Here is a 16,443-nt window from a genome sequence, read left to right as displayed (position 1 = left end):
TATAAATAAACAATAAACTATATAAATTTTATTTTCTTCCAAATATTTATAATCAATTAAGCTAGCTATTATAATTTTATTATTTTCTACCAAATACTCATTAAGAACACTGAATACAATTTCTCATTTAGTAATCAAAAGTACTGTTATGTCTGGCATCATATGGCCATTATTCATTTTCTCCTTTTCTAATACAACTCTTCACTGAGTACTCAGCTCCATGTGCACAAATATTAAACCAGAAGGATTGCAAACTAATTTATATACAAGGATATATGGATGGGACTCCCTAACTAATACTGAATGAGAGACCAGTTCGAACACAGCCTTGTAGAAAGACACTACAGCATCCACTTGAGAGAGTCAACCAACAGGAAGAAATTTTAAAAGAGCAACTAAGGGAACTCAAATATAACAGTAGTATTTAGGATCAGAGTAATACCTATCTTCATGGTACATAAGGTTTTATCAAGTTACTTCCAGATATAAATGCTTTATTTTAGAGGCTATGTAGATCAACTGCTTATAAATTTTCTTACCATGTTGTAATCATTCATTACTTCTTCCATTTCAGTATTGGTATTAAGTTTATCTGCCAACTAAAAACAAAAGTGCAAAAAGAAAATTCTATTAGTCTTCATAAATTCTATAATCCATAATACAGGTATTCAATCTTACAAATAGTTATTTAAGTATTACTACTTCCAAGACAAAACAAATATTGAGCTACTTAAATAAGCACATTCTATGCATTAGGGCAATCAACAAACTACATTTTTAGGAAGGAAAAGTAAGCAGTAAAGAACTATTTTTCCTGCAGACAGCACCTCAAAGAGCTTTGCCTTCTCTGAAGAGATGTCTAAGCTTATAAAGAAGGATGTTGAGAAGACAAAATTTGGGGGAAGATCTTTCTCCTTTTTTTCCCCAGGGGGAAGAAATGTTAATGGATTTACAAATTTACACCACTGAAAATGTTAAATGATTTAATCTTTTAAAAATTATAAAAAATTAAATTGAAAAAAAAATCTACAGGGCAAGGCACAAACAGAACACTTCAAACAGAAGCCTACTTCAAAAAGTCAGGCAAAAAAAAAGTTAGGCAGCGACAGCAACAGCAAATATATTTATCTACTTACCTTGTGCCAAACCTTGTTTTGAGCTTATTATATGTATTGTTTCACTTAATTATCACAAGTACACTATGAAGTAGATATTATTATCTACATTTTGCAGATACGAAAATTTAGCAAGTTGTCCAAGCAGAATTTGAACAGGAAGGCTACTAAAAGCAAACTACCTGGATGTAATTGACTCTAAGAGACTAAACTTTCCTAATGTAATATATATTACTATATATAACATTTTCAATTGTGATATGGATAAGTGCTCTTGTTATTGTTATTGTTCAGTTGTGTCTGACTCTTTGCAACACCATGGACTGCAGAATGCCAGGATTCCCTGGCATTTACCATCTTCCACAGTTTGCTCCACCTCAGGTATATTGAGTCGGTGATGCCATGCAACCATCTCATCCTGTCATCCCTTTCTCCTCCTGCCTTCAATCTATCCCAGCATCAGGGTCTTTTCCAATGAGTCAGTCTTTGCATCAGCTGGCCCAAGTATTGGAGCTTCAGCTTTAGCATCAGTCCTTCCAATGAATATTCAGAGTTCATTTCCTTTAGAATTGACTGGTTTCATCTCCTTGCTATCCAAGGGACTCTCAAGAGTCTTCTCCAACACCACAGTTCAAAAGCATCAGTTCTTCAGTGCTCCACCTTCTTTATGCTCCAACTCTCACATCCATACAAGACTACTGGAAAAACCACAGCTTTGACTACAAGGACCTTTGTCGGCAAGGTTATGTCTCTGCTTTTTAATACACTGTCTAGGTTGGTCATAGCTTTTCTTCCAAGGAGCAGGTGTCTTTTAATTTCATGGCTGCAGTCACCATCTGCAGTGATTTTGGAGCCCCCAAAAATAAAGTCTGTCACTATTTCCATTGCTTCTCCATCTATTTCCCATGAAGTGATGGGACCAGATGCCATGACCTTAACTTTTTGGATAATAATGCTAATAAGATCTAATATTTACTGACACCTTACTCTGTGTTAGATAACTGGCTAACTAAGTGCTTTCTCTGTATTAGAGAAAAACCTACAAACAGCATATTTTACATACTATTAATATTTTTATATTAAGTAACTTGCATAATTTATTCTCATGTAACTAAAAATCCCTTTCATCTGTCTTTTTGTATTTTATAAAAAATTATTTTTCTCATATTTAGAAGATTATTTACTAAAAAAGTTGCACAGAACAGTATGGATTATAGTGTGAAAATATACTATTAATATAGTCAGAAATTCTGTTTATCAGTACAATATAACAACATCAAGTAGGTTTATTATAATGTACCTAATCATTATGGAGCCATGTTTCTTACTTTGTATATCACTCTTTTTAAATTGGAGAAGCGAGATACAAGTTTTCAGTAAGTTCAGAGACCACTGCTGCCTAAAGTACCCACAGAGCAGGAAGAAAGAAAATTCTGAAACATTAGAAATTTTCATGGGGCCAAGACTACTCCAAAGACTGAGCCAGTAATCAACACTGAAAACAAGATCATTTCTTCTGGAAATCCACACTAGGAAGCTTCTTCTGGAAGTCCACATTAGGAAGCAAAACTGTGATTATATTAGATGCCTTATTGTGACAGAAGACAAACACTGTATTTTGAATGAAATGGAAGGATAAAGGCAAGTTTGGTACTAAGTAAATTTTTAAAACATCATGATGACAACACTCTGTAGAAAGATAAAAGTATTTTTAAAGCAGTGACATTGCTAGTACTCAATACATTTTATATACTCCAAAAAATATTATTTTAAAATTGTTAGGGAAAAAAAGTATGCATGTTCTATATTTTTAAGTGTTTTTCTTTTAAAGGCTGGAAGAATACCTATTAATCTGTAAAGGCAAAATATTTCTTGGGAGGGAAAGTAGGGAGAAAGCAAATATATACTTTAATCCTTACACTTGCTATGGTTTCAATCTTTCTCACTATGTATGTATTCATGCATTATTTGGTATTTAACATTAACATGTTATAGCATTTTCTAAAGTGGTAAAAAGCAATGAAAATATTCAAAAGAAATTCTCTCAGAAAAGACCAAATACCATGTTGTAGTCTGCTAGTTGTCCTTGAAACTCTTTTATTTCAACAGCTAAAGTCTCAGCTCTGTAAATATAAAATACATTCATAAATACATAAATAGGCAGATGAGCATTATGAATATTATGTTTAACTACAAATTTAGTACTAAAATTCTGAAACATATTATATCAAATGTTACTCATAATAAAAATATACCTTGCATACTTTAACTGCAAAATTACTCACCTCTTTTCATATGACAAATACACTGAATTCTCTTGATTGTACATTTCTATTTCTTTCTGAAGTTTATTGATTTCTGTTGTGAGTTCACTTATTTTACTTCTAATGGAAAGAAATAAAGAAATTAGTAATGCTTCCAATTCAGAAAACAGTCTCTCTAGTTAAACAAAATAAATTTTTCATAAATGTGTAACAATATAAATGGTTTTGTGAAATTTCACTACAAAAAGAAAAACAATTTAAGCAGCTTATTTGATTACAGTGGTATACTCCAACTGAGAAATTGATAAAAGTTCTCTACTCATTAAAAAAGATGAAACAGTATTAGAATGGGAACCTGGACAAACTGGCACAATCTATAGACAGAAGTAAATGCCTGTCACTCTCACAGTTCTTGCTACCCTCTAGAATAGAGTTTTTCAAGAGCAGCACTATGGACATTTTAGGTCTTTGAATAATACTTAAAACAATACTGTCTGTGCACTGTAAGATGCTTAACCGTCTCTCTGGCGTGGATGCCAACGACACATCACCCAAATCCAGTTATGACAACAAAAAATGAGTCTAAAAATTGCCAAATATTCCTTGAGGGGGCAAAATCACTGCCAGTTGAGAACCACTGTTCTTCACTCACTTGACATAAGTAGGTAATTGTAATTTTCAGTACAGAAGCACAAATCTTGGAGAAGAGAGGCAATGTGATGGTGAGAAATGGCTCTATCACCTTTCCTTCTTTTGATTAAAAAGTGACTAGATATCAAAACCGATGGCCTCACTCTCATTCTTACTGACATCAGCTTTGAGGACAGATGGGAGAAAACCTTCCCTTCTCTTACTAACTTCTAGGAATTTGAGGATCAAAAGGATTCAAGTAACTGAACAGCAAAAGAATTAAGAAGGACTAAAAGAAAGAAAACAGAGATTTCAGGATACAATAGAAGGATGCATTAAATAGAATGCAAGTAAGAGGGAAAGAAGACACAGAGGATGAACCAACCAGAAAATACAGTAAAATGGAAAAATGGAGATAGGCTAGCAGGGCATCTGAGCAGAGAAAAAAGTAGGTAGAGAGAGAAAAGAGTTCTTAATTTAGAGCTGCATACTTAAGAGATATATAACAAACTTATGAATTAAATAGGCCACAGTTATAGCAACTGACTAAATATATACTTATGTAAAACTCTGCAGTAATTATTATAAATAAGTATATGTATTTTATGGAGAAGGAAATGGCAACCCACTCCAGTATTCTCACCAGGAGAGTCCCACGGACAGAGGAGCCTGGTGGGCTACATACAGTCCAAGGGATTGCAGAGTCGCACATGACTAAAGCAATTTAGCAGACATGCATATACATTTTATCATTCACACACATATCTATGAATAATTTCAGAATACTTAGTGAAAGAAGCATAAAATATTCTTCTCATTAGATGAAAAACAGTGAACTGGAAATATATAGCTCACATCCATTCTAATACATAAAATTTAAAATCTCAGCCTAACTATACCACCACCATTTGTGACGACATCTATTTAGAGCCAAATTAACCATAAATTATGTCAAAATACAAAATAATCTTAAGAATTAACATATCTAATTATCTCAGTAAGTACTATAGTTAAAACTTCACGATCATTCATAGGAAAAAAAAAAAGTATATAACATACCGAAGAAGTCCAAGATAGTAAGATTTGTCTAAAATTTGCCTCTGGGGACCTAAAAAAAATTTTTAGGTATTAGTGTTCAGTTTGAAAATGTCACCACATTAGCAAATCCAAAGCACAATCAGAATTACACTCAGTAATTTTCTAATAGCTCTTACAAACGTCCCAGTAAGTCTAAAAATCTGAAAGAAGCAATGAAATAGAAAAGAGAACTAATATCTTAGCATCATGACGTAATGGAAGCCTGAATTAAGATGACAAAGATGGGACTAGACGTTGGGCTGTTAGAGTGGATTCAAAAACAACCAACAAAAACACTGGACTCTACTGGTTAGGGTGACTGAATGGAAACTGGGACTAACGGGGTCTAGAACAGGACTAACCAAGAGAATGTTGTGCAACGATGGAAATATTCTATAGCAGCATTGTCCAATAAAGTAGCTACATGGGAATACTGACCATGTGAAACATGGCTGGTGGTATGTGAAAAGAAGAGAAGCAAAGAGAAAAGGAAAGATATAAGCATCTGAATGCAGAGTTCCAAAGAATAGCAAGAAGAAATAAGAAAGCCTTCCTCAGCAATCAATGCAAAGAAATAGAGGAAAACAATAGAATAGGAAAGATTAGAGATCTCTTCAAGAAAATGAGAGATACCAAGGGAACATTTCATGCAAAGATGGGCTTAATAAGGGACAGAAACGGTATGGACCTAAGAAGAGGTGGCAAGAATACACAGAACTGGACAAAAAAGATCTTCATGACCCAGATAATCATGAAGGTGTGATCACTCACACTCACCTAGAGCTGGACATCCTGGAATGTGAAGTCAGGTGGGCCTTAGGAAGCACTATGAACAAAGCTAGTGGAGAAGATGGAATTCCAGTTGAGCTATTTCAAATTCTAAAAGATGATGCTGTGAAAGTGCTGCACTCAATATGTCAGCAAATTTGGAAAACTCAGCAGTGGCCATGGGACTGGAAAAGGTCAGTTTTCATTCCAATCCCAAAGAAAGGCAATGCCAAAGAATTACCGCACAATTGCACTCATCTCACACGCTAGTAAAGTAATGCTCAAAATTCTCCAAGCCCAGTTTCAGCAATATGTGAACCGTGAACTTCCAGATGTTCAAGCTGGTTTTAGAGAAGGCAGAGGAACCAGAGATCAAATTGCCAACGTCCGCTGGATCATGGAAAAAGCAAGAGAGTTCCAGAAAAACCTCTATTTCTGCTTTATTGACTATGCCAAAGCCTTTGACTGGGTGAATCACAATAAACTCTGGAAAATTCTGAAAGAGATGGGAATACCAGACCACCTGACCTGCCTCTTCAGAAATCTGTATACAGGTCAGGAAGCAACAGTTAGAACTGGACGTGGAACAACAGACTGGTTCCAAATCGGGAAAAGGAGTAGGTCAAGGCTGTATATTGTCACCCTGCTTATTTAACTTATATGCAGAGTACATCATGAGAAATGCTGGACTGGATGAAGCACAAGCTGGAATCAAGATTGCCGGGAGAAATATCAATAACCTCAGATATGCAGATGACACCACCCTTATGGCAGAAAGTGAAGAACTAAAGAGCCTCTTGATGAAAGTGAAAGAAGAGAATGAAAAAGTTGGCTTAAAACTCAACATTCAGAAAACTAAGATCATGGCATCTGGTCCCATCACTTCAGAGCAAATAGATGGGGTAACAGTGGAAACAGTGGCTGACTTTCTTTTTTTGGGCTCCAAAATCACTGTGGATGGTGATTTCAGCCATGAAATTCAAAGACGCTTGCTCCTTGGAAGGAAAGTTATGACCAACCTAGACAGCATATTAAAAAGCAGAGACATTACTTTGTCAACAAACGTCCATCTGGTGAAAGCTATGATTTTTCCAGTAGTCTTGTATGGATATGAGAGTTGGACTATAAAGAAAGCTGAGTGCCGAAGAATTGATGCTTTTGTACTGCGGTGTTGGAGAAGACTCTTGAGAGTCCCTTAGACTGCAAGGAGATCCAACTAGTCCATCCTAAAGGAGATCAGTCCTGGGTGTTCATTGGAGGGACTGATATTGAAGCTGAAACTCCAATACTTAGACCACTCGATGCAGACAGCTGACTCATTTGAAAAGACCCTGATGCTGGGAAAGATTTAGGGCAGGATGAGAAGGGGACAAGAGAGGATGAGATGGTTGGATGGCATCACCGACACAACGGACATGGGTTTCGGTGAACTCTGGGAGTTGGTGATGGACAGGGAGGCCTGGCGTGCTGCGGTTCATGGGGTCGCAAAGAGTCAGACACAACTAAGCAACTGAACTGGTAAAATACTTTTATTTTAACTAATTTTAATTAATTTAAATAATCACAAATATTCGTGTTTGTAAAAATACAAATAATTTATATTAAAATACAAATAGCTATTGGCTATCACAATGGACAGCATAGGTTTAGACTATAAATTTCTCAATGTAGGCAAGAGATTATGATTTTATATAATTTGTCAGAGACTTTTTAGGAACACAATCTTACATTTCATTTCAGTAGGACTAAAAAAGCATTCATAGGTTAAATGTCCCAAACCTTGAGAGAGGTGAAGTGCCCTGCATGGCATGAGAGAAAAGCCTAGGAAATATTGACTGAAATCCATGCTGAAAAGAGGGAGAGAATGTCTCACTAGAATGGGAAATGAGGCACTGGAACAGGTAACAGCAAAAGTCACAGCAGATAGTGGTACATGCTGGTAACAGAACTTTTCATATAAGGTTTTGAACTATATTTGTAGAAAATGACTCTTTTCTTAAATAATACTTAAATTATTAAATAATATTTGCTGCTGCTGCTGCTAAGTCGCTTCAGTCATGTCCAACTCTGTGCGACCCCGTAGATGGCAGCCCACCAGGCTCTGCCATCCCTGGGATTCTCCAGGCAAGAACACTGGAGTGGGTTGCCATTTCCTTCTCAATGCAGGAAAGTGAAAAGTGAAAGTGAAGTTGCTCAGTAAGTGTCTGACTCTTCGTGACCCCATGGACCACAGCCTACCAGGCTCCTCCGTCCATGGGATTTTCCAGGCAAGAGTACTGGAGTGGGGTGCCATTGCCTTCTCCGAAATAATACTTAATACTTAAGTATTAAATATTAAATAATACCGGTTATTATTTAAACAATACTGGTTCTTTTTAAATAAGAATCTTATTTAATCTTAAATAATTAAATAATATTTAATTATTAAATAATTAAAAATACTGGTTCTGTTTTAAAGGAGAAATTAATACAGTAATAAAATTTGATGAGTTCTCTTAGAATTGCACCCTTAAGGTTTCTGCCCTTAAGGTTTTTAAATAAGAAATAGTAAACACATAAACGATTCTGTGAATACAGTTTTAAAGACTAAATAACTACAAAATTTTGAGTCATTTTCCTCCACAGCATTGATAATTATTAAGCAAGCATTTCTAAACAACTGATTTTTTTTCATCCTTTGGCCACCCTGCATGGCACATGGGATCCTATTCAACCAGGGATCAAATACTGTGGCCCCTGCATCAGAAGTGCAGAGTCTTAACTACTGAACCACTAGGGAAGTCCAATAACCGACTGGTTTTCAATATTTAGTGAAATAAGTTGTATCATAAGTAAGAAAATTAAATTTGCTGAAAGGTAGGATATATTATATTATAGAAGTCGGTATATCATCTTATAATTAATTTTGTACTAGTATGTTCATCCCTGATAAGTAATTTGAACATATACAGAAAATTTAAAAACTCAATATGAAACAGTTCCCTATGTTTTGATTTATATATATATATAATAGACAACTTTTTGAATCAAAACATATAGTGTTATTATTATTATGCATTTCTAAACACATAGAGACATAAGGAGAGATGTAGTATAAAATCTATATGTTAGCCCCACTTCCTTACTTAAGCATCATAATGGAATAAAAATTATTACCAAAAGTAACACTTCTGGTCTCACTTCTCATAAATATACAAATACCTACCATAGTCATTTGATATGGAAACCAAGAAAAACTATTTTAGAATATTTCTATATAGTACTAGAAATCTAATTTTCATTTCTGAGTTTTCCTTCAAATTATTTCAAATTTCTTCAAAGAAATTATAGTACCAATAAGGACCTACTTACTCTATAGCATAGAAAACTATACTCAATATTTTATAATAACCAAAAGGGAAAATAATTTGAAAAGAAATATATACATGTATATGTATATATAACTGAATCACTGTTCTGTACACCTGAAACTAACATAATACTGTAAATCAACTATACTTCCATTTTTAAGTTATAGGAAAGTTCACCAGAAAAATGACTAAAATAGCTAATACATGTATATAACTCCCTAGTTCACAATGAATTCTCACATTCATTCTCTTACTTAACCCTCAAAATTGTTGAATCAAGGAGTAAGAACTGAGTAAAACAGCCTCTTTCACTGCGTAATTCTGATTTAGCAATACACTGTAATAGCTCCCAGGTGGCGCTAGTGGTAAAGAACCTGTCTGCCAACACAGGATGTTAAGAAATGAGGGTTCCATCTCTAACATCTAGGGTCAGGAAGATTCCCTGGAGAAGGGAAGGGCAAGCCACTCCAGTACTCTTGCCTGGAAAATCCCATGGACAGAAGAACCTGGCGGGCTACAGTCCATGTGGTTGCAGAGTCAGACATGACTGAAGTGACGTAGCACTGATATACTATAATACTTCTTATACAAAATATGTTCATCTTCTTAAAATAGTTACCTTTCATACCAGTTTTCATCCCACTCAAACCTTGCTGTGTTACAGGACGATCAGCAACTTTGATTTGAGAAGACAGAACTCCTCCTGTCCCTATGGGACCACCACGAGAGCCTGGTCTTGCTGTTCCAGGTGGCATCTAAATGACAAGATTCAGTTTCAATAAAATAGAGAAATACTGTGCCTTTAATATTAACACTATAAAAAGAATATCAAAAATAAAACTAATATTCTATATAATATGTAAAATTTTCCTTACATTTTAAAATGTTTAAAATAGTAAATAAAATATCTAAAATTAATGATAAGTAATATTTTTCTTTAAAATGTATCCTATGTGTTAGACATATTTATACCACTTCCAATCTGTAAAGGAACAAAATGTCCATATATTTGTCCTTATTTAACAACAGGACTAATGGTGAAGCTGAAGCTCCAATATTTTGGTCATCTGATGTGAAAGACCAACTAATTGAAAAATGTCTGATGCTGAGTAAGAGTGAGGGCAGAGGGAGAAGAGGAGGTAGCTGGATGGTATCACCAGTCAATGGACATGAACTTGAGCAAACTTCGGGAGATCGTGAGTTTATACAATATACTTGTCTACATTTTCTGCTAATACATTTAAATTTCATTTTTTAGTATAAAATTTTGAAAATATCTAGGATTCTGTGTGAGGGAGGAAACTGGTTTATTAAAACAAATGGTTTACCAATTATTCAGCAGTACCGAATATTCCATGCTTTCCTACTAATTTGAAATGCAACCTTCTTCACTAATTAAATTCTTACTTGCCTAATTCCATTTCTGGTCTATTCCATTTCACTTGGTTTTGGCACCAATACGGTATGCCCCTAAATTGGTGTAGCTTTAAAATAAATTTCAGTATGAGTATGAGTATGAGTACGCATCGTCTCTTAACATTGATACAATCGTGTCTAACTCTTTACAACACCATGGACTATACAGTCTATGGTATTCTCCAGGCCAGAATACTGGAGTGGGTAGTCTTTCCCTTCTCCAGGGGATCTTCCCAACCCAGGGGTTGAACCCAGGTCTCCCATATTGCAGGTGGGTTCTTTACCAGCTGATCTACCAGGGAATCCCAAGAATACTGGAGGGGGTAGCCTATCCCTTCTCCAGTGGATCTTCCCAACCCAGGAATCGAACCAGGGTCTTCTGCATTGCAGGCAGATTCTTTACCAACTGAGCTACCAGGGAAGCTCTTTATACTTCTAGATGTTTAAAAAAAAAAACACCAGACATATAATAGTATGCTTATAGCATAAAGAAAAACAAAGAATCTCTATTTATTATAGACAGGCTTTTCAAATTCTACCAGGATATACAAATAATAGTTCAACAATTTGTTTTAAACTTACACCAGTTGCCACTCGAATATTTCCTGATGGGGGTCGTATTCCAGAAGGAGGCCTTCCTGTCAATCCAATCCCACCTCGAGAAACAGGGCGAACTGCTGAAGGTTTGTGATTACTGGCCATTATTTGCTCAGTTTAACCACTGGAAACAAGAATAATTTAATTCTCCTTTGATACCTCCTATAGCAAGACAGGAGTGAACCACATATCCTTTCAAACATTTAATCCACTGTGACTTTTCTTGCAAATTGCTATTGTAGGTACCACTATGTACAAGGTTAAGCCTGCTTTAATTTTGTTCAGTTTTGACAGAACTGTTCCATTCAGAACCATGGAATCATTTATTATAACATGCCCTCCTCATTTCCCTATCATCTTATCAAACTGCAAGTCCCTCTACTTACCTTTCTCTCCTGGGCTCTCACTCATACTCTAGTTAAGTTTTCTCTCTCCTTGCAAAACCAGTATCTTTCTTCTCTGACTATTTTTATCTGTGCTTTCTAGTCTATAGTAAATTCCCTTACATTCTCAACCCTGTTATAAATACTTCCTTGTACTCGTCAACTTAATAGGATCCTGTCTTCTGAAAAAACTTTTGGTAGTGAAGGCTATCTTAGTTTCTTGTCCAAGGCAAAGAATGAATACATGGCACTCTCCTTGCTCCACAGTGTAATTGGCAAACATCATCCTTCAAAGTTTAAAAAAAGTAATAAACAACAGGATTCTCTTCCGTTGAGGACCAAGTAATGCAACTACATTGCCTTGGATCTTTCCTGGTTGCTTTTATATAGGAGCCACCTAATCTCTCCCCCATATTTACTAAAGTCTTGTATATCTTATTCAGTTTCTCCATTCAAGTACCACCAACAACCTGGATGATTTCCATATGGATATTGGATTCAATATGTAACATTCTTGCTTCACAGTTCCATGACCCAAATTTCAGCAACCATTTCAATTCTAATTCCTGGCCACGGCCAGAGCTGGAGCTTATCATCATCTGGAATTGCTTCATCTCAAATACCTTAATGAAATACTTTATTCTCTGGCCTTAATTTCCTCTCCTTCTACCTTTTTCTCACCTTTATTCTCACAAAAGACCCTGATGCTGGGAAAGATGAGGGCAGGAAGAGAAGGGGACGACAGAGGATGAGATGGTTGGGTGGCATCACCGACTCAATGGACATGGGTTTGGTTAGACTCCAGCAGTTGGTAATGGACAGGGAGGCCTGGCGTGCTGCAGTTCATGGGGTCGCAAAGAGTCAGACACGACTGAGCGACTGAACTGAACACCTCCCCTTAAACTATTGCCTTCATTCATTCTCTCCTAGTTTATCAGCCCTCTCTTGTATTCAGCAGAATAAAATATCATTTAAAATTTTGACTATTTAAAATAGCATTTTAAAATTATGGTCATAATCTATTAGTATCTTATAAAAACAATTTAGAGGGTTATGACCAATATGGGTTAAATATGAAATAGAACAGAAGATGTAAGAGGTTTCACTGCACATAGAAAGGGTACTGTTTCATTAAATATTTGTTTCTGTTATATTTGTGTAAATTTACACATATGTGTACACGGGTCTATAACGTAAGATATATGTCCTATTATGGGTAATGTTCAAAAGTTTTAAAGATTCTGAACTAGAGAAAGAATATGGAGAAAAAGAGTACCCAAGACTCTGGCCTGAGGAATGTAAATATATACAGGTTGCACAGAAGAGGGAAAGCTTGTATAAGAGACGGAAAACAAAGACTCAGAAAGCTAACAGAAAAGCCAGGAGTGTGTCAGAGATGCCAAGAGAAGGCAAGAATGGTCAGCCATGACATTTTCTTCTGGGAATTCAAGTAAGATGAACACTGAAATGTCCATAGAAATCCCCATTGAAGAAGACATTAGTGACCATGATGGTCATTTTCAAGAATTCCTTTCCTTCTCAACATTAAATTACTGTTTCATGAGCACCATCAACTAATTTGCATCCTTGAACACTTCTTCAACCCATTTCACAAATCAGAAACTATTCTCTACATTCAACCTGGACTGCTGAACACCGCTGATGGAAATCTCACAGCTGTATATAATGGAGAACTGCAAAGTCATAGTCACCAAGTTTAGATGGATCTTCATATCTCTGAAATTATTTTATTTATCCTTGATAAGCTACTGTCCTTGATGATTCCAATTCTTAACAACTTTTCTACTCCTGCCTCTTTCAGCAGATAACTCAATTTCGTAATTAAGAAAATTAAGATGTGAAATCCATCATATTTGGAGCAAATCAACTTACCTATATCAGTGCTGCCTTCCAATCTCAATAGCCATGACTTCTCTCATTCAAGATCATTCTCTATTCTGATTTATCCTCTTAATCCCACACCTCTGGGACATTAGCTTCCCTCTCCTTGCCAAACTCCTTCTCCCTAACCCCTGCTCCAAGCTCCTTCGGAGCATTATCCAGCTCCTGAGAAGGGGACAACAGAGGAAGAGATGGTTGGATGGCATCACCGACTCAATGGACTTGAGTTTGAGCAAGCTCCAAGAGTTGGTGATGGACAGGGGAAACTGGCGTGCTGCAGTCCATGGGATCACAAAGAGTCGGGCTCTTTGAGCAACTGAACTGATTGACTATGTCTTTAAACTTTCTCCTTTCTTTGAGTCTGGTGTCATGTTCCATTCTTTCCTAACCCTAAAAACTAATTTCTTGATTCTGAAACCACCTTTAATTCTGTCCTATATATTCTTTTTCTACACAGGCAAATTCTAAAATATTGCAACCATCTCTGTGATACTCCCCTCTTCTGTTTCTCCTCTTTCAGTCTCCTTCATTTTATTCTACCTGCCTCTATTGTAGTATTTCTCAAGATATGAACCAGTCTATTTTTCTTTTTCCTCTCTACCCTCTCATTGATCCACCTCATCTATACTCAGGGTTTGAGCAATTAATAAGCTGATGACTCACAATACTGAATCTCCAGTCCTGACTCCTCACACTCCCTCTGAGGTGTTTATATCCAAATAATTACTTGCCATTTTCACTTCAATATAGTGTCAACATTTCAAAATAAATGAAAATGTAAACTCACTGTCATCTCTCCTGAATTTACTCTTCCTCCTGGTGTACCTCCTAATCACACAAGCCAGAAATTTAGTCCTTGATTTCCCCCTCTCCCTCATTTCCCATGGTTAATCACATAATCCTACTTTTATTTCTAAATGTTTAAAATATAACTTCCTCTCCATTGCTATTATACTGTTTAGAGCCTCATGGACTCAAGTCGATTATTATATTGGCCTCCTGACTAGTCCCTTGCATAACACACATCTTGCCTGTTATTCTCCCTAGGAATCCATCAACCACCAGTTCATAACCACCCTACCTTCTTCTATTTGAATTTACAGGTCTGTCTGAACTGCTACTACGCATCAGTATACATATCTATCCCAGGACCTATCACACCAATCTGCTTAAATACTTTTCCACCTTGAAGGCAAGAGCTGGATCTTATTCATCTTTATATCCCCAGCATTAATCTCAGTGCCAGGCAAAACCTTTGTTTTATTTTGTACCTTCTGAATTTCCTCCCACATGAAGGCATTGCCAGCTAAAAAAACCAGCTACAAACATTTACTAAATTATCAAAAAGAAAATAAATCACTTCTTGAACCAAAACGGCTTCTCAATTTCTATAGCCCCTGCCCAGTACTTCTTCTCTGGGTTTCCTTGGCATTATTCATGATCAATCCTGGAATTGTTTCTCTCCTCTCTGTAATATTTTGTTTTCATATAACTCTAACTAGGCTGATGACTGATAAATCAGTATCTCCAGTTCTGTCCTTAAAACTGGACATCAATTCTGAGCTTTCAACTATTGGGGGGGGAAGGTGGATTTCTATTCAGATATCCCATTATTACTTTACATTTAATATGTTCACAGCAGACTTAGAATCTTCCCATTCCAACTAGCTCCGTGGTTCTATTTTCTGGCCATTTTGAACTCTTCGGACAAAGTAACAGAATTATTACTATTATTTCAAATGGAAAAGTAAGTTTTATAAAATGACTTTTTCAAAGGCAGACAAGGTCTATAGTCCAGACAGTTTCTCCCAGGGACTTCCCTGGCAGTCCAGTGGTTAACTCTCTGTGTTTCCACTACAGGGGCCGCCAGTTCCATCCCTGGTGTTGGAACTAAGGCAGTGGCAAGGGGGAAAAAAACGGTTTCCTCTCAGAGAAAGTTAAGACAATAAACCTTCCTTTATTCAGGAAAAATAGTTGGGGTTACTCTAGCTTTCCTGAAAACTTTAAGAAAATGGACAATACATAGAATTCCACCTGATTTTCTTTGCCACTGTTTTATTACAGCGGGGGAAAATTTTTAGTTAACATTTGATCAGTTCCATGGGGTAAAATACAAGGGAGAAGCACTAGTAACAAACATGCCACTAATTTCGGGGTTAGTCTTTCAAATATTCGCATAATCTAAGGGGTTATTCACACAACTAGAGAGGTTCCAGAAAGATTAGGGAAACTAACGGAGCTCCGACAGTTACCAGCCGTACACCCTCAGGGCGTGTTTTCTTACTATAGCATGGCGAGAGCTCCAGCTTGCAGTCTTTGTGACGATTTCAGATACTGAAATACCTGGCTCCTAATTATTATCACAATCATTATCCTCCCCAAACCAACCGTTTTAATATATTTGAAGAAGCGGAAAGTTGCTAAGTCCCTTGTGCTATGACCAACAGACAGACAGCTATTATTACTTCGAGCAAAATTCAGCCCACAGTTAATTTTCTGAGGCGCTCGGGTCGTTCCCTCTGGTCCCCTGGCAGGTCTGCTTAGGGGACTGTGTGAGAAAATCTCTTCTCATGTTCTGCAGGACTAAAAATGGGCCTTCCTTAGCTCGGCGTCGGGCTGGAGAACTCCTAAGAGCCGGGTTTATTTTGTTTGAAGTGCATCAGCATCGCCCAAGCTAAGATAACCAGTAAGGGAGGCAAGGAGAAAGTTGGGACCGGGGATTTCTCACCTCAGCCGGCGCTGAGGGGTGCGAAAGGAGCGCGGTCGCACCACCCAGGGGCACTCGAACTTCTTGCGAGCCCTCCACCACCGCGTAGCCCACCGGTCGCCCCGCGAACCCGCTCCCTAACAGGAAAAGCCAGGTTCACCTACGTGCACCTTTCCTAGGCCCTCAAAGCCTAATCTCTGGTAGCCGCGAGCCTTTCCGTCGCCCGGCAACAGG

At 36.8% G+C, this 16,443-nt stretch overlaps 1 protein-coding gene across 3 annotated transcripts in view; it reads right to left on the bottom strand.

Moving 5' to 3' along the window:
• The window catches only part of IFT74 (intraflagellar transport 74), a 93,078-nt gene extending 76,635 nt beyond the window's left edge, over positions 1–16,443 (bottom strand). The window contains exons 1-7 of one of the 3 annotated variants that reach the window (XM_005904804.3): positions 16,231–16,443; positions 11,203–11,341; positions 9,824–9,959; positions 5,069–5,117; positions 3,401–3,499; positions 3,178–3,238; positions 540–599 (exon numbers count right to left, since the gene is read on the bottom strand). In XM_005904804.3, the coding sequence (XP_005904866.2) occupies positions 540–599; positions 3,178–3,238; positions 3,401–3,499; positions 5,069–5,117; positions 9,824–9,959; positions 11,203–11,322 (525 nt within the window). In that variant the 5' untranslated portion in view covers positions 11,323–11,341; positions 16,231–16,443. Of the gene's footprint in view, positions 1–539; positions 600–3,177; positions 3,239–3,400; positions 3,500–5,068; positions 5,118–9,823; positions 9,960–11,202; positions 11,342–13,493; positions 13,618–16,230 lie in introns of those variants that run through there. The other 2 variants (XM_070375970.1, XM_070375971.1) reach the window with 2 other exon arrangements.

The sequence above is a fragment of the Bos mutus genome, chromosome 8, assembly GCF_027580195.1.
Source record: "Bos mutus isolate GX-2022 chromosome 8, NWIPB_WYAK_1.1, whole genome shotgun sequence".
NCBI classification, from domain to species: domain Eukaryota; kingdom Metazoa; phylum Chordata; class Mammalia; order Artiodactyla; family Bovidae; genus Bos; species Bos mutus.
This window is presented reverse-complemented; position numbering and strand designations above follow the sequence as displayed.